Below are 19,957 nucleotides of genomic sequence, written 5' to 3' on the forward strand. Positions count from 1 at the left end.
AACAATGAAAACAAATAGTAGTAGGTAAGTGGTTGGTTATTTGTTAGCAGCCATCTTCCCATGGTTTTATTTATTTTATTTTAATAGGTTATTTTACGACACTTTATCAACAGCTTAGGTTATTTAGCGGCGTCTGAATGAGATGAAGGTGATAATGCCGGCGAAATGATTCCGGGGTCCAGCACCGAAAGTTACCCAGCATTTGCTCATATTGGGTTGAGGAAAAAACCCGGAAAAATCCTCAACCAGGTAACTTGCCGGGAATCGAACCCGGACCACCTGGTTTTGCAGCCAGACGCGCTAACCATTACTCCACAGGTGTGGACTCTTCCCATGGTGAATTCTGGGTTGATGTGGTCCGTAAAATAATTGTAACCTTTATTTTGCATTCCTGCCATTTCTTGGAAGTTTTCTTTTGTTAATAATAACAGATCATACCAGTCTGCATCAAGTGAAGACACACAAACATGCTTATGTTGAAAAAAATTAAAATAAACAAAAAGAACTCCTCTGCGGCTCGATTAAAGTAATTCCAGGAGGTTAAAACTTTTTGTGCAGAATGTTGGCACCATTATTAAAACTTTAGCAAAACCTTAAGTTTTTTTAATTCGGGATAAGTATTTTTTGGTCTTTTTCAATATGCCCTAATAGATATGCAATATTTAAACAGGAAAGCAAAACAAATATCTCAACATATGAACCAAAGCTTCTGGCTTGAAGCATGAGCAGTGTGGCATTTTTTGACTTAGAAAAATACTCGAGTTGCTCAGCTATCATGTCTCCCACAGTACATAAACTCGTACCAACACTACAAATATAGCTAACCAAATTGTTTGATAATTCGCGGAATGCACATTGTACAGGAATGAAGAACAAACTGCAAAAGCTATGATAAAAACATAGAAATTATAATAACTAAAGAGTTTATCCAAACATAATTTATTTCAATAAAATACGAAAGTTTATATTTCACAATACATACATTTTAATGATATCACATGAAAATTACATGTTTTATGTAAATTTTATATGCTACATTTTCTTTCCAACATTTTGAATATGCAATTAAAATGTATTTTTTTTCCAACACTTACACGAGAATAAATTTGTACTATTTGCACCATGAGACTATTTATTCTGATATGAATAACGAATAAAGAATGCTCAGAAACAAAAGTTTGTCTAAAGAACAGTAGAGATATGAAAGATGTGTCTGTAATCCTTTGAACAGTGAAGACAACTTAGCCATGTCACTGCACTACAGAAAATATGAACTTCATCCCTTTAAGTTCATATTCTTAGAGTTATTTTCAAAGCTATATCTAGTTGAAGCGAAAACTGTGTAACTCAATTACAAACTATCAGCATATAAAATTAATAAAATTCTATTATTCGATGTAACAAATGAAAATTTTACAAAAGTTCTCTATATTTATCTCAAAATCCCACTTGATAGCTGATTATTGATAACAATAATAAGAAATCCTCTATACTTCCACAAATGGTACTCCTTGTTCGAAGTCAGAATTTAAGGCCACCATTAGTAAAAGAAGTCACTTAAAACTTTAAACATCAGCAAAATGAAAATACAAAACACTATTAGATATTTTTAAGTTACCTAAAAATAATTCTATATCTAACCAGTTTAGCTTCACGCATTGGTAATACAAACTGATTAGAAATACCTTCGAAGTGGATGAAGAATGAATGAATGAACACCTTAAGTAAATTGCCAGGACATAACAAAATTAAAAAATAACATGGGTTTCAAGACACAATGGTACCACATGGAATGAGGAGACTCGTTTTTGGAGAAAGAAGGGACTTCAACTGCCTCTACTGAACCAGAATCTTAACAATTTTGAATCTTGCGTACACTACTTTCAACACTTGAATATAATTAATTGATTAACTAGTGGATTTACTCGTGTTAATTATGTAAGATTTGTGCGGCTTACAGCTGTTTCAGTGCTTCATGCACCATCTTCAGAGCCTACTAGATCTCGGCGTCATCTCGATCTTCTCTGCCTGTTATGTGGGTGTGTTTGATTGTTGAAAGGTGTTGAAGAGGGGAGTCAAATAGTTTGTGTGTGCTGAAATTGATATGTGTGTTGAGAATTTGATCGGGGTGTGTTTTAGTGTGTTTGTATTAACTCAACACACTAAAACAATACGAAATATACAAACACACTAAAACACACCCCGATCAAATTCTCAACACACAGATCAATTTCAGTACATACACACTATTTGACTCCACTCTTCAACACCTTTCAACAATCAAACACACCCACATAACAGGCAGAGAAGATCGAGATGACGCCGAGATCTAGTAGGCTCTGAAGATGGTGCGTGAAGCCCTGAAACAGCTGTAAGCCGCACAAATCTTACATAATTAACACGAGTAAGTCCACTAGTTAATCAATTAATCAGAATCTTATATTGGTCTTGCTAGAGGTACCGGACTCCAAGTACTGAAAGATCATCTTCATAAGAAATTCCGAAAGGTATGAAGTAAAGCACCAGTTATGGGACAGGCTAATTCCCTCACTCAGGAGCCATGGTCTGACATTGTTGTCAATACCGTTTATCACTAAATATAAGGAGTATAATGCTCGGTTTTAAGGATGTGCACTTAATGTTAGTGGTTTGCTACAGAGTCTTCTAACTTACAAGTTTGATTTTGGTCCTCTAAAAAGTTAACTTTTTGCCAGTAAGCACCAAATAAGCTACTAGCTTCCTGAAGTATAAAGTAAAACTTGGAATTCAAGGTTAGCTACAGCTCAGTAACAAATTGTCATTTTAGTGTATATGTTACTGTAAATGTACGAAGACCGGTAAATCTTAGAATTTACCGGTATAACCTAACATTTACCATTATATTGCGGTAAAACCCCAAAATATCTTATTAGATGCATACATTTTAAACTTTTACCAAGAAATGTCGTAAATCTCAGGATTTACCAATGCAAGCTGGTAAAAGCTAGATTGAAGAATCCAGAACGAATAATCCCGCCTTCGTTGTGCAGATTCAGCCACTTGTAACAAAATTCCAAAATTTTTTAGTCGGATAGAATGTGAGAATCAAAGTACCGGATGCAAAAATTGACGCAAAATCAATAATATCAGTGATCATAAATATTTAAGATGAGTTTTATCAACTTGGTACCAAAGTTGGCAAACTGAAGTCATTGTACTCTAGGAACCAACTTACATTGTGTAAAGAAAATTTTATCACCATTGAAGAACTAGAAAAAGAAGGAATTAGTGTATGGGAAGTGGTTGGCCAATTATCTTTCGTTGGAGGACAAGGGTTCAAAAAGTGTAAATGTTTAAAAAGTGTTCAACAAAAATGCTTCATAATGTTTGTTTTACTTTATTTGTGGACCTAGACTCTTTGAGGAGATGTAAAGGCTTTGTTAATTTTTGTATTAAGTACTATAACAGACAATGGTTAAAATTATAATATTTGTCACTATTTTTAATATAGAATATTGTTTATTATACTCACATTAGAATGTATGAATATTTAAATAACTTACATTAAAAATGAATAGGCCTACAAATTATTTCAGTCATTGCTGAGGTTATTTTTATTTATGTTTTTAAATAGATCCTATAACAATAAAAGATGAATTGGAAATAGATATGTAGAAGTCCGAAAAACGGCAAATCTTAGTAAAGATTCTTTTTTCTTCTTTAATACGATTTTACCACAGCTGATCGGTAAGTCCTGAGATTTACCAACATCTCTTGGTAGAAGTTCAAAATATATACCGTACATCTAATAAGATATTTTGGGGTTTTACCGCACTGTAATGGTAAATGTTAGGTTATACCGGTAAATTCTAAGATTTACCGGTCTTCGTACATTTACAGTAACATATATAATAAATAAGAAAGAAATATATTTTCATTGACTGCATGTATAAAAAAATTGTAAATTAAAAAAAAAAAATTATAGAGGTTATTTACTCACTTATTTTTAGAACTGTTCAAATATAACATTTTGTATACTGTAGACAGGTAGATCGTCATCAGACAAAGAGATTATAATACACATTTTATAAAACTGTCCAAGACCAAGTCAATCTGACAAATTTAAGCTAAACACGACATGTTTATGGACATTCTGCATTTAACTGGATAACTGGTGTCGTCACGCATGAAAGTCAAAGTCGTGTAAGAGACTACCCATATAACCCACAACAAGAACTCACTCGGAATAGTGATAAGTGGCTAATGAAGTGATAACTAATAGCACATTAAATGTTGCTTAAGCAATGTTCCATAATTTATTGGTCCATTAACTTCAAAATTTCGTTATCTAGCAATACAGTACCGGTAAGTTATTCACATGATTGTTTCCATGCATCTTAGTGCATGGTGACAAGGATGTTGCCACATTACTATTCTATATAATAAGGATATCTCTAGTGATCCCATGCATAGGTGATATGGCAAGACGGTACTTCTCCATACATGCTGCACCAAGTGTCCTGAATTGGATGAAGAGAGGTGCAAATACTCTGGGAATACTCCATGGTTTCAAAGACCTATGGGATTAATATAACCAATACCGCTATATGTAAGCCCATACTTGCCTCTGAACTGATTATATAATCCCTCCAGATGGAAAGCACAATGGACTAAAAAGTGAGTAACATTTAAAATTTGAAAGAACATCTCCACTCTTGGAAACATAAAACTAAACGAAAAAATAAATATATATTACAAGTCTTGGCAAATTTTTTTAATCGAGATTGGAATTTTAAACGTAAATTTGAGTTGAAATATGTGTGTTACATTATACTTTGTAATATTAGAGTTTTGGTTGAAGATAATTTTAATGTTTAAAAATTAAAAATTTTACAATGGTCTGTTATCACGTAACCACTCTCAACAGCACAAATGAAGCATTAAAATGTTTGTGAAACAATATTATAGGCATTAAATATAACTAGAGCCTTAATTGCATAATACAAAATAAGATTCCTTCCATTGCTTCGCAAATATAACCTCAAAATATCACATGTCCAGATCTTATTCAGTTTTCTATCAAAATGATTCCACAGAAAACCAAACAGGAAGATGAATACAAGTAACTTCTTGCTGCCTCAATCTTTGAACACAATCCAGTAAACTGATGCACTAGAAAAGCTGCACTAAATATTGAACACAAAAATGATAAAGTGGTGGAAACTCTGACACGAATGTGGGATGAAGTGTTTGGTCAAATTGTATTGTTGCTTAGAAACCATTCAACAGGTAACCATTTGTTTCATTATAAAATTAACTTTCAATAATGCACATATTAAAGAAATAAGTTCTTTTTTATGCCCATTATTGAAATTATGAAGGTACTGGTAATTATTCTAACATCAGTTACAGTACTGATCTTTCCTTTTAAGGTTCAGTCTGGAACTTTGTTCCTTGCAATTAATATCTAACAAATTATAGTCACAAATTAATACAAGAGAGTTCAGTAATTTCATGGCAACATTACTTCTACGCCAACAGTGAGAAAAGTCTATTAAATGTACCGGTCATATATTGATGAAATTATCATAAAGCCCCAGGATATGAAAATGTGCCGTTTCAAAAGACATCTCAGCCTGTAAGGAAAAACTATGAGAAAATATTTGTTTAAACCAATGGCTAAATAGGTACCCGATTTCACATCATTTCAGAAGTTAAGTGCCATATAAATTATTGACAATATTGTATTTCTTAAACTATGAAAGCAAACATTCTGGAAAAATAGGAGTTCATCAAACATTCGTTAGATAAAGTTAGAATTTTTTTCCTGTATGGTACAAGAAAATCACCTGATGATTGAAATACCAGCAGAGATATCTCGACAACTGTAACAACAAATAGGAATTCATAAAAAGAATAATAACCTCAGTTACCTCAGATACTGGGTAACGAGTGTTACGAACTACAGAGCAGAAATTTGGTACTGACTTACCAATACAAATGCATTCGGGGTTAAGATTGTACTTTATGGAGAACATTCTATAAATTGTATACCAAGACAGTGTAACACAGTCTCAACTAATTACATTTTGTAATTGAAGTGGTCATTGATTTGAACAGGATCTTGCAACCAAGTTTCTAACAGCTGCTTTCTCATATCACAAGCTGTCATCCAGCATTCATTTCCATGTTTTAACGAGGTGCACGCTGAAAGCTTGCACTCTCTCATGTGTACATCCTCAACACGTTCACTACCATTAATTGTTCGTGTGGTTATATGGCTGTTCCAGCTAATTTTTGCACTTAATTATCATTTTTAAATATCTTTCGTTAAATGTAATTTTCATTTAAAATGTAATGGATATCTTTTCAAAAACTTGTTTATGTAAGACCTTAGTATTGTTTTATGGTGTGATCTCTGATCACAAATTACACTAAAAGTGAGATGTCTCTCTCTTTCGCACTCCCTGTTCTTATCAGACTATAGTCGTGTAGGATAGCTTGAACAAAATAAAGCTATGTGGCCATGATTGGATACAGTAGTGAACGTATTATCTTGCAGGAAGAGCAATAGCAACACATCCTTTGTTCCTTTAACTTCACTGGAGAATCGTCTATAAAAATTGTCTTTTACATAACATAACTACATATTTCTACGAAAGTCAAGCAAATTACAGGTAGCAAGTGTAAACAACATAAATGCTGTTTCTCTCATTCGTTAAGTTTAAATTATATCCTGCAGCATAACCATTGACACTATTTGGTTTCGAAACCAGAGACATCTGTTAGAAAAATCGAATTCAACCAAAATTGATGTTATCCTGATATCTTGCAAGGACATAAAGGGCTGTAACACCTATACCCATGCCAAGGTTTTGCAGTAGCAATGTCTGAAAACCTGACTTCAAACCCAACTTGCTTGCTTCTTCTGCTACCTCATTCATTTCTGGCACCTTGAAAAAAAGAAACATAATTATAAATTAGATTATGGATGTCACAAATATTTATTTTTGTGAAGGTTGCTAAAAAGAAATGACACTACAGATGTACAGAATGTAAGGACACTGTATAAAGCATTAGAAAATAGAAAAATGCACACGTGGTTATTCATTGGATACCTGGACTTGGAAAGGAATGAAGCTGCAGACAGATTAGCAAAACGAAACCAGACTCCACGTAAGAACTTCCATTGAAACTCAAATTCACCGAAAAATAGTTGGAAAATAAAGAACAAAAAAGAATAAAGGAGCACATGAAGAGTAACTTACATGAAGACCTGAAGAAGTACAAAGCATTAGCGACTATAGCAAGAAAAGTTAAGAGTACCGAGAGCTCAATTCTGTTTAATTTGACATGACTGTCTAACCGAACATCTGTTCGGAATGAATTAGACAAAAGACAAAAGCTGCCCACTATGTAATGATCAGGGCCTATTTTGGGCTGTTGGTAGAGATAATTAACTGCCCTTAACACTGCAGATCGTGAGCAAATTCACAACTTAACCCATCTCATTGGAGACTATTGGTATGGTTTTGTGACAGTACCATGTAGGTGACGAAGGAAAATCCAAAGGCATTAGAGAGAGACCACCAACTTGCGCGCTTCATTAGTGATTGGAAGTGCGGCGGAGTTGAAAGCTGTTCGGATCATGCACTCATTTCATTCAAGATTGGAACAGTGCAGCACAAAGAAAAGGAAAAAAAAACTTCACTGAAACAAGATACATAGTAAAGCAGAAACGATACGGAATATTCGACAGTACCCTACTCTCCAATCTGATTAAAGAATTTAAATGTATATTTAATAAATTGGACTTCAACGGGATAGATAACGAAATCAGCATGAAGGTTAGTTGCTTTTCTGATCCTGAAGAAGTTATAAAACTATTTCAGTCGAGCATAAAATCAGCATATAATAAGGCATTTTACCTAACCTCAAAAAGGAAATTCCCAGATAAAGGGAAAACAGTACCATGATGGACTGACCAAATGTCAATATTAAGAAAGTGAATGCTTTATGAAGAAGGTATCAGAGGACGACAAAAAATGCACAAATCAGACAAGAGAGGAAATCATCTTACATAGAAGGAAAACGACAATATCAGTCACAGATACAGTACGAAAAATTGAAATCTTGGAAAAAACATTGCACTATTTTTGATGATGCACACCAATGGAATGTAGCATATAAATTAGCTACGGGAAAATTAAGAAGCCAAACCAGTTTGACGACTCTTCAGAAAACAGATAGAACCTATACCAGAGATATGGAGGAGACAATCAGACACACGCTAGAACATTTCACACCTGAAGACGATAGAAACTGTGACAATGAACAACACCAGCAGGTTAGAAGACAACTGGAGGAGCCAATCAATACACCTGATGACAGCGATTTTACAGAAGAAGAAGAAATATCAACAGTGATCCGAAAATTTAATCCTACAAAGGCACCAGGGGATGATGGGATTACCAGTAGCATAATAATGAGAGTCTTTAAAAACTTCTCCCGAGCTTATTTGAGTGCACACTCCTAAATGACCAAAGGGAAATACTGAAGAGAAAAATAATAACACAAAGAGGCTGCTGGCCAGCAACGAACAAAGAACTAGTTCACAAATATCTCAAGGATTTTGTACAATTCGTTGAAAACATTAACTTTGATGAATTATAAGAGTGTATAAAATTGTATAAGAAAGCATGTGTTACGTGATGTAATGGAGCATGCGGATGAAGAAAAAAAAAACAAAAAAAAAACACAAACACACACACACACACACACACACACTGAATAAATCAGTGTGAACTGTATGCTTAACAGGAAATAGTCAATTCAAAGTTTAAAAGAAAATCAGAAGCAATGGATTTGTTGTTGTAAGTGGAATACAGAGTGGCTATTAAAGAATAGGGTTGACATTCTTATTAGAGGCCAGTTCCTGGCAGGTTTGGAGAAGTGCTTTTCACTTATCTGAAGAATATGAGGATTATACAAGAAGAGAAATGTCTTTGTATTGGTTTTTATAAATAACAATTTTATATAAGGGTATATGTACGTGAACGACCACAAATATTGTTAGAAAATGTAGGCTCTAAGTTTCTAAAATTTTATAAGAAAATGAACTCACAATTTGACAAAAATTACAAGGTAACAGAACAAGACTTATTAGAATTTAAATATCTGATAAAAGTATAAAAAAGGTTACTAATAATATTTTTCAAATCAGTTTTATCAAAGTATGAAAAAAAAAAATATATATATATATATATTCTGCAGTTACATCATTTGGTAACCATAACATTGTTATGGTCTCTCTGACATTTTTAATATTTTTCCTGCATGTAATAAACACTTATTTCTGAAAGTAGACTACTCTCAGACATGTAGAGTTGTTTGTTTTAATACAATTAATTTTTTATCTGTCCTATATAAAATATATTAAAATTTACATAATATTTTGTGACCTAATTTTTCTATTTTCAAATAAATGGGCATTATTGTAGTCTACGTTTTGCATAAATGCATGTTAAATCAGTGTACAAAATTTCATAATTCTATCTCTAATAGTTGTGAAGTTATGAAATAATATGTGTGAAAATTTTCAAATTTTGGAAAATTTAACTTAGAGTGAAAGGTGAATCCTAAAAAATATTATTAGCAACCTTTTTTATACTTTTATCAAATATTTAAGTTCTAATAAGTCTTGTTCTGGTACTTTGTAATTTTTGTCCAATTGTGAGTTCATTTTCTTGTAAAATTTTAGAAATTTAGAGCCTGCATTTTCTAATAATATTTGTGGTCGTTCACATACATATACCCTTAAAGGACATTAGGACGTCACTGAACATTAAAACAAAAATAGGTCTGTAAGAATTTCACAGAAAATTCTTAGTTTTATCACTTAATAAAGAGAAGTCATAATGAGTGTGTCATTTACATGCCTCCTTTATTGTAAGAGTGTACTACGTTTTGCACATGTGTAAGTCCTTTTAGCGAAAAAACCATTGCATATACGTACCATGTCCACCAATGATATATACATGAACATTCCTGCTGCAAAGCCGAAGATGTAAGTGCTGGCTTCTATTTCCCCAAGTATGATGCCGAGTACCAGCCCGAGGTAACATGTGCAAGCAGAGAGGAAGTTGTAGACTAGTGCCTGCTTCATTGACATTCCAGCATTTAAAAGTACTGCAAAATCTCCTGGAAAGATTTATTACAAAATAAAAAACACATCTTTTATACAAACATCGCTCCATTAGCAGTAGCAGCAAAACATCACAAATGAATAACATAGTGTGAATACTATCAGCTCGACACAGAGTGAAGGCTAGAGGTGGGGTTTATTCATCGTAGTGGGCGAGAATGCAGTGGTGGATTGTGAACTCCATCTCTACCTTCAGTATTCATAATATAGATATAATAACAAGGTGAAGAAGACATGGAAGTGTGTTTAGTACCGGTATTATATTCGTTTCATCTGCATTTGCTTATTGTATTGTTTCTTTCGTTCAATTTTTATTTCTTTTACTGCCATACTGAACATACATCTCACCTCACTAAGCTTTCGAAATAAGGGGTACCTCATAAGTAGTTACTATCAAATGTACATAAAGGCTGACATCTGTTAACCAGATTCTTTTTCGCGATTTTAATAGTGTATGTTTAGTTAAAAAAAATATATATATATCCATAAATGTAGGTAGATCCGAACATGGCTGCAATTGGAGGTCAGCAACTTCAAATTTGAAGTCTGAACTTACTTTCACTATGGTTATAGTGAAAAAATTTTGCACCAAATCATTTTTCATTTGTTTGAAGTTGCCAAATCGTCTATGTCTAAATTCTGTAACTAAAATTTCCAGGATGTCACAGTAATTATTTATTCTTTTTTCAGGAATCTTTGGAAGTGACTGCAGATAAGGAAAATTATGAAACTCATTTTCTGTTACAGTACTTGGCACAGACACCACAATATTAATTTCCTTCAATTTGCATATTAAGTAACTCAAATTTACCTGTAATTACATCATGATCTTTCTACCTTGATGATGTGAAGATATCCTTCTCCTTATATTAATTAATTTGGTGAAAATTTACAGTGCCGTAAAAACTTTTCATTTCTAACCTAAAAGTCACACAAAGAATCGTAGTGTATGGGCTGACAAATCACATCGCATGGCAGTACACTTACCTAAATTTCATTTATTTTGTTCCATTGTACAGCAGTAAAAAAAAAAAAAAAAAAAAAAAAAAAAATGGCTGCACTTGTGAACAGCAAATATTTTCTAAGTCCACTTCAGGTCACGGCGATGTTACACGATGCATGTGCTTGTAGAAGCAGTTCCGGAACTATGGAATTATTCCACATCTGCGTCTCATAGACTAGCGGTAAAGTACTCGCTTAATGATTAGAAGATTGTGAGTTCGAGATGATACTTGGCGAGATGAGGCCGAGGATTCGTCACAGATTACCTTGCATTTACATTACGGTTGGGGAAAACCTCGGAAAAAACCCAACCAGGTAATCAGCCCAAGCAGGGATCGAACCTGCGCCCGAACGCAACTTCAGACTGGCAGGCAAGCGCCTTAACCGACTGAGCCATGCCAGTGGCTAAGATATATGGGTCATATGCAGAGACAAAGAGGAACGCAGAAAATAGGAAAGACTGGAGAATGCTGGGTTTGCAGTGAAAGACCTGCCCTTGGGCAGAAAACTATGAATGAATGAATGAATGAATGAATGAATGTCTTGTAATATTTCTTGTATGGAGTAAATTTGGCGACTACGCTATTCCTATTCCTATGGCATGTGACAATTTCTTTACATCTGAAAGATCTTCAATGGCACCGATGTGATAATTAGTTACCTACGAGGTTTCCAGAATGCCAGTAAGAGACAGGATGAAGTCGAGCCTTCATGTGTGATGTTTATTGCAAGAAAAATGAACACAATCTGAGAGAACTCCATATGCACACCATGTCATGTTATTGCCACAGTTTTGTACATATCTAAAAATACTAACACTGAATTACTAATTAGCATCTTATTTTATTCTAATTAAATGGTTTTGTGCTACTAAACTATGCAAACTATCCAATAAAATTACTGATTTTTAGTGAAAAGTACACATTTTTATAAGATGAATTTATCACATTACTGTATAGTACAAAGTATATTATGATTATTGATATTTTATTTCCTCTGGCAAGATTTAATTACGTTAATCGCCTCTAAAAGTGAATGACATGATTACAATTTAAGGTAACTTGGATCTCAACTTTCGTGAGATCTGTGGAACGTCTGTTCCTTTCAACTTTCCTCTTAATTTTCATAACAAAAAATAACCTTTCCACACAGGCATTCGAACCTGGAATGAATAGGCAAAAATTTCCAACATTAATTAACATGTGTGGGACTTACACAAAATGACTTCTGTAAAGAAATTGAGCCATTTATGTTTACATTTTTATGAGGAATTTCTAAAATTTAAGAAGGACATAAAAGTTGAAATAGGAACTACTCAACGCAAAGAAAATCTCCTAAGAACCCATCATTTAAAATCTTACTTACGAAGGAGGCATCAGTCATGCCTAGATGCAGCCAGAAAATATTTCCAGCAACTGCTATGAAAGAGTGACTATTATTATGAATGTATTTAACATATTCATATAAAAATACAACTTTCCTACTTTTTATTGAGTAATGCAGCATGTTCCGTCAGATAATGGACGTTATCAGTATATGGCCTGCCTGCAAGCTATTGCATAGCTTAAAAATAACATTGCTCTTTGTGATTTAAATTAAGAACATTTAAAATTCATTGGCCATGGAATTATAAATTGTGGATAAAGTAGAATTACCCAATTCATGAGGAAATTCTTCACACATTACAGCCACGCTTATGCTCAATCCAGTAAGCAAACTCTCGTTGAAAGCCGCACCAATGGATAAACCATCTATGAAATTATGTAGACCGTCACCGAAAACAACCATCCAAGCAACTGTAGCAATCACACTGTCTTTTCCTTGCTCAAATTTAAGCACATGCTCATGTCCATTTGAGTGACTGACCCGAGGTTTCTGCAAAAATAATTCAAATATTAATAAACCTATCCGGTATCATGTGCCAAATAAGGAATGAATGTGAAATTATCATAATTTGCAAAGAAAAAGTTTCACTAATGAGTACTGGTAATTACTTCATATGCAACATAGAAATGTCTGCGAAATGTACTACTGGTAACATCATAACCTACAAAAATATAAAAATACATACTGTCCAATAAATATCTTTTCATGTACTACTTAAAGAAAAACTTAGAATAAAGCAGCATCATAATCTGAAAGGATAGCTAGAAAAATTCCTGTTGTTGAGTAATTATTCTATATGCAACCTACTCTAAATAAATATCTGTAAAATGAAACTCTATAATCTACATAAAATATAAATGTACCCATTCCTGTGAAATTATTTAATAATTTACAAAATACACAACAATTCCTACTGTTAAATGATTACTTAATGTGGAACACAAGAAGTGTTTCTGAAATGTAATATTATAACCTATAAAGAATATAAATATACCAAATCTTGAGAAATTATTTCATGTGCCTCGTAATCAACAAAATACATACAAATTTCAACTACTGAGTAATTATTTCATATGGAACCTAAAGTATATATATATATATATATATATATATATACATACATATCTGAAGTAAAATAACATAACCTACAAAGAATCTGAACATACCCTCTTGAAAAATTATATCAAGTGCCTGGTAAAGAATGACTTTGAAATGCAGCATCATAATCTACAAAAGACATAAAAATTCCAACTGCTGGGTAAATATTTCATACCTAACTTAAGGAGTTTCTCTGAAATCTACTACCACAACGCAACAATATGGACAACTTACTTCTAACCACACATATAAAAATGTCAAACATCAATAAATTATACAAAATTATAGGCATTACCTTAAAAAAAAAACAAAAACAAAAAACAAATATAAACAAAAGTCTTGAAACTCAGCCAGCACAACTAGACATCAACAAGATTTCGGTATATCTAAAGCTCTTAGAAAACTTAGAAATGCTGCTGTAGTACTAAGTGAATTAAATAAAACATGATATTTGACAAATCATCACCTCATCTCACTACATCTTTCCAAAAAAATTGTAGAAAATTGCGGAATTGTAAAATTGTAAAAATTGTAAAAAAAAAAGTAACAAATGTAAAAAATTTGTAAAATTGTAATCATTGTGATCTTGTAAAATTCTGACTTGTTCCACATCTTAAAGCTTCATTGCTAATGTAAGATCTAAGGAATGAAATGAAATGAAATTTTAAGAGAGATCACTGTAAACCCTAGAACCGAAATACTCCGAAAAGGAATGACTGAAAGTATAATATATGGATGGATCGCATTCAAGACATGAAATAGTAAGCATCGTCTACTTTTACTTCAGGTCAAGGCAAAGAGTTTAACTTTTGTTCTTTAATGTCAAAGAATTAAGATAACGTTCCACAACAATAAACCTACAGGGAAAGGTAATAATTTTAAAATTTCAGAGTTTTATAATTTTAAATGTTTAAAATTCTGTAAACTTATTCTTTATCATTTCAATTCAAGATTCACGTATTTTATACACAAGGATTAGTAGTAGAAACTAACGGTAAATAGAACAGGTTAGTTACAGAACCGGTATGTACTCTGTCATTATGCCATATCTTACTCCATTTAGCCGAAGTATTAAACGGATTTCATATTAAGGGAGAAGGCAAACCTACCTCCTGATGACCAAATGAAGCTTTTATGGCCTGTTCCTGATAGTCGTATATCATGCCGGCATTTGCATGAAGGCAGCTGGTCTCTTGATGAGTGCTGCTATCCAAAGGCTCCAGTTCATGGTGAATGTGAGGCATGAGCTCCGTGGGACTCGAAATGCTGGACACAACTTCTGCAGACACTTCATTGCTCGGGTATGGTCGTGATGGAGAACGATGCTTCTAGTGCAAACATTATAAATTTAGTTTGGAACAACACATAAGAGATTAATCAAATATTTCCTTAAAAGTCATGCTTGAAGGAGAAGTGTCAATGAGAAGAGCGATATTTTAATGGAACTCATACTGCATGTCGAATTTCAAAAGCAGACTTCAAAAAGGTATGTTACACACATCTAACATTTAAAATAGCATTATTTTTAACATGATCTTACAATATACAGCATATAGGATTCAAAGAACAATATTAACTTAGTCTGTTGACTGCTCGTCACAAAGAAGCAGCTATGCTAGATGATACTATTAGAATTCTTCACTGTCATTTTTTCACACCACATACGGGCTATTCCATATGAAATCGATCAGTAAAAAACCTCGCATTTTTTAATACTCTAATTTTTTTCCCTATTTACACAAGGTGCTGAGGACAGTCCATTTTCAAAAATACACTATCGAAAATCAAACGGTTTTCGTACTATTGACCAACAAGTTTAGCGTATTTTATAAAAACAAGCCTCTTTCAGCGCTCAGAACTCTGGAACCATTTACTGCAGAACATTGAATGGGAGCTCATTTGGTAGGTTATGTTAAGCAGTAATCCTTATTTTTATTGTATACAGAGAGAGATAATCTGATTTTACTTACTTTTAGGCTTTTTGCCAATTTGTAAAAATGTAAAAAATATTGAGAAAAAAACCTTGCATTATTAAAAGGGATTCGGCATTGTTTGCTTAGTGGCTCGGCAATAAGTTTCGAGGGTATTAAATAAATTATTTTCTCACGCCTAGACTTGAACAGCGCAGTACTGCACGCACTGGCCAAGAGCTGAAGATAAGCGAGCGTTGGGCGTCATTTTACTCCTGTGTTTATGAAAACTTGGGATAAAGCTAGCCCAGCTATGCACTACTAGGCGAAACATCACGTGTTTATGTCTCCTGGCCTTGCTTGCCTAGGCTAGCTCCCGCCTCACAGTCAGCTGGTTACTTCACACGCATACTATTTATTTTCTTTATTTGATATTTTCAATAATTTCTTATCAATGGTGCACCAGTAAAAAATATGTGTTCATTTGTACTTTCAATGCGGAATCTAACCATATATTTTAAAAATATTTTTTCGTGGTCAAAAGCGTCTTAATGAAGAAAAATCTAAATTTCTCCATTTCCATAAAAAGTAAGAAAAACTGTTTACATGTCAATATAAACTTTAATTTCTCAGCATCAAAATAAACCATGATGTTGATCATTAGGTGAAAGGGTTTCGGAGCCACAACAGTTTAAAGTTGCTAATTTTATGGAAATACGATAAATTTAAATATTTTTAATTTAAACACTATGAAGTTCTGATGCCTCAAACTTTGCACAAAGCACTGTATCACAGTTGTCAACGGACAGAAAAAGTTTCATTGTATTTAGAATTTGCAAGGTCAATTTTCTCTATATTTCGGTCGATTTGAGATGGAATAGCCCGTACATTATTACCGTGCAATTATCTCAAATCCTGGATATTGTAGTAATGGTGGATTGATCTTTTTAAGGTTCTTTGTGTGTTTCGAATCTCTCTACAGATTCCAGTGTCACTGAGAAACAGAATACCGTAATAATTTGCTTACATTGGCAGAACTGAAAAACAATAAGTGCAGCAATATCAGAACTAATGTTTGTTAATGCAAATTTTCTTAAAAGTTGTCAGAGGTGTGTGGCATCATAAGGATATCATTTCCAACATCATCTATGAAAAAGATGGGTGGTTATTGTAATTTGCACGAGTAATATATCCGCTCGACTTAACAGGCTATGAATACCCGACTCTGCAGGCAAACAGTGTGCTTCTAGCTGCCACACACGGCTACACACCCATGGATGAATGTCTATTTGAAGATTCTGTATAAAGTCTATTGTAAATATGATACTGACTGACTACTGATACCTACTAATTTTCATAAATTGGTAAATATAATTTTCTTTCAGTGGATACCTTCACACTGTGGTATAACCGGCAAAGAACATGCATATTTTCTTGCTAAAAATGCACTAGTACATTGCAAACCTGTTCAAGAATTTAAATATTTGGGTAGTATAATTGACAAGGATGGTGGAGCCTTTGAGGATCTAAAAAACCGAATAAAAAATGCAAATAGTGCATTTGTCCATTTGTACTCAATATGGAAATCTTATATTATATCTAGATCTACAAAAATTAAAATCTTTAACAGTAATGTGAAATCAGTCTTATTATATGGCTGTGAGATATGGAAAACAAGTAAAATTATACAAAATAAACTGCACACATTTGTTAATAGATGTTTACGAAGAATCTTAAAAATTAGATGGCCAGATATAATCACAAACTCAGAACTATGGAAGATAACAAATCAGAAGGAAATCACAATAGAAATCAAAAGACGAAAGTGGAATTGGATAGGGCACACAATCAGGAAAGAAGATTGAGCAGTAGAAAGAATGGCTTTGGATTCGAACCCCCAGGGTAGTAGAACAAGAGGAAGGCCAAAAAATACACGGAAGAGAACAGTTTTGGAGGAAATTGCTAAGGAGGGGAAAACATGGAGCGAATTGAAGAAGTTGGCTACAAATAGGGTCCAATGGAGGCACTTTGTGAATGCCCTATGCTCCTCATGAGGAGACACAGGAGTTTGATTGATTGATTGATTGATTGATTGATTGATTGATTGCAAACAGCTAACTGTGACACACCAATTGAAATAACAAAATTAAAAACAAAAAGGACAATGAGAGAAAAGTGATAGGAATGCTTAAGTAGAGAAAGTGAAAAAAAAAAAAAAAACAGTGGAGTGAATGCATGCAAAATAAACACTTAATCCCAGATTTCCGGAGGACAGCATCAGTGGCACTGTTCTGTCTCTACACAGGTCATGACTGTTTGGCAGCTTATCTCTCTACCCACCTCATACTGTCCATTGTGTAAAACTAATTGAAGCGTCCATTTCCACAACGTTGTAAGTGCCAAAACTGGGAGAATCTATTTTTTCACATATATCAGTTGTAGGTGCCCTATTTGACATTATTACGAAAGGTTATGAAGAAAGTGCTGCTCCAAGTAATAAAGTAGTGCACTTTGAGGTTGCGCAAGTTACAGCGTTGTATGTACTGTATAAAACTATTTTTGTTCCTACTGTAAACTTTACAAATTGGCACTTACAACGTTCTGGAAATGCACGCTTCAATTAAGTAATGAAAAAGAATAATCTCAAGTGTCAAGCCATCACAAAAATTGATGCAGATGAAAATTCTCAGCTAAAGAAATATTACAGGGATGCAAGACAGGGAATGGAGGACATCAAAACCAAGGGCATTACTGAACAACAACAACATAAATTGGTAAATTTTTTGGCTTAATAGATTATTTACCTTAGAAATTATGAGCATTGTTTCAGTAACAGTTCAAGAAGATGAACTTTAAGAAGAATTTTGTGTGATTTGAAAAATTTTGACAGCTATGATACAAAAAGGTCTAATTCTGTCACTGAAAAGTATAAGTAACTAATTGAACATTTTTTATGATTCCGTACCGGATTTTATTCAGACACATATACAGTACATTATTTTTTTCGGTATACTTCAGTATAACCAATATGTGTATGGAAGGAAAACGGTTCAATGAAAATAAATATTTAGTTATGTAAAATTATAAATGAGAAGAGTAATGAGATAGCAAGGCATTCTGTAATTTAAACAGATTACGGTCATTAAGTGCTTACAGAAAAATGGAAATCCTATGAGGACAAGAATAATAAATAAGAGTTAACTCCAGGGACAACCGGAAAAGTTTAGCATGGTGGCAATTATGGATTCAGAAATTAAGAAACAGTAGGGGAAACATAAAAAAGGATATATGCCCGTTCTGCAGAGAAAAAGAGGATGCTATGCATATACGATACTATTATCTTGTTCAGATAATAACAGAATAAGGAAAATATTTATTTAAGAGTCAATTCTAAACCTAAATTTAAGAGTAGATTATAGAAAATTATGTAGATTGCTAAAAGAAAGAAATTTGAAGAAGTTAGGAAAATTTTTATAGATAGAAAGAAGAAACGGAAAGAGAAAGCTAAGTTACTGCATAAGCAATTCATGATAATACAGACTAGTTACATACCGGTAAGGTAAAAGGTGTAAATTTTAAATTTAAAACTTAAGGACTAGCTAAAATGAGTAATACATGTTAATAGTAAACAAATCGCTAAGACAAGTACTTGGAAAACAGAAATGTGACAGGACTGCCATTAACTGATGATGTGTACCATGTATAATAATGTATTTTGATGACAATAAATCTATATACCTATGTAACCCAATGTAATTCCTTTGCTTTTGATTAGTATGTATAATTTCCGTGTTATTCTTAACGAGCAGTTTCTATAGTTTCCTTCATAAATGCTATACAGTATGTTTAACTTTTGTCTACTAAACGTACAACTAAAGATGAGATCAGGTACCTGTATCTGGAAGAAACACATTGTGTTTGAAGAAATGCCGTTTATGTGATTTTTTTTTTATAAATACAGGTTAAAGACATGGATATGATATTAATTTCCTTTAAGACACAGGAAACTACCGAAAACAATTTTATACTTACTTGTCTGTGATCTGTCAGCATTTTCATAATCCTTTCAGTCATGAAGAAGACCCAAATCCCCGCCCACATCATTAAAGACTTGTTTAAGTATTTGTGTTGTTTATCAGTATTTGTAAGCCCAAATGCCTGAAATAATAAACGCAATAGTAGAATTAATATTACTTTAGACTTTTGACAGCATACTAGCTGCATGGCTTAAGGTCGCTAACCATGTGGGTTATGGCCCAGATCACATATATAACAGATTGGCTATCCCAATATTAAAAACTGTAGCATGTGAAAGAGAACAACCACCAGGATTGTCATCGTTGATTGAGAATGACCACTAGATGGAAGTACAGTTGCT

General features: G+C 33.3%; 1 protein-coding gene across 5 annotated transcripts in view; it reads right to left on the reverse strand.

Annotated features, from left to right (window-relative positions):
- Positions 1-923: 923 nt before the first annotated feature.
- The window catches only part of LOC138708168 (metal cation symporter ZIP14-like), a 241,459-nt gene continuing 222,425 nt past the window's right edge, over positions 924-19,957 (reverse strand). For 4 of the 5 annotated variants that reach the window (XM_069838430.1, XM_069838431.1, XM_069838432.1 and 1 more), the window contains exons 5-9: positions 19,612-19,737; positions 14,779-14,997; positions 12,841-13,060; positions 9,995-10,179; positions 924-6,932 (exon numbers count right to left, since the gene is read on the reverse strand). In XM_069838430.1, coding sequence (XP_069694531.1) covers positions 6,780-6,932; positions 9,995-10,179; positions 12,841-13,060; positions 14,779-14,997; positions 19,612-19,737 — 903 coding nt within the window. In that variant the 3' untranslated portion in view covers positions 924-6,779. The remainder of the gene's footprint in view (positions 6,933-9,994; positions 10,180-12,840; positions 13,061-14,778; positions 14,998-19,611; positions 19,738-19,957) is intronic. The other variant, XM_069838434.1, reaches the window with a different exon arrangement.

Source organism: Periplaneta americana, chromosome 10, assembly GCF_040183065.1.
Source record: "Periplaneta americana isolate PAMFEO1 chromosome 10, P.americana_PAMFEO1_priV1, whole genome shotgun sequence".
In the NCBI taxonomy this organism is placed as follows: domain Eukaryota; kingdom Metazoa; phylum Arthropoda; class Insecta; order Blattodea; family Blattidae; genus Periplaneta; species Periplaneta americana.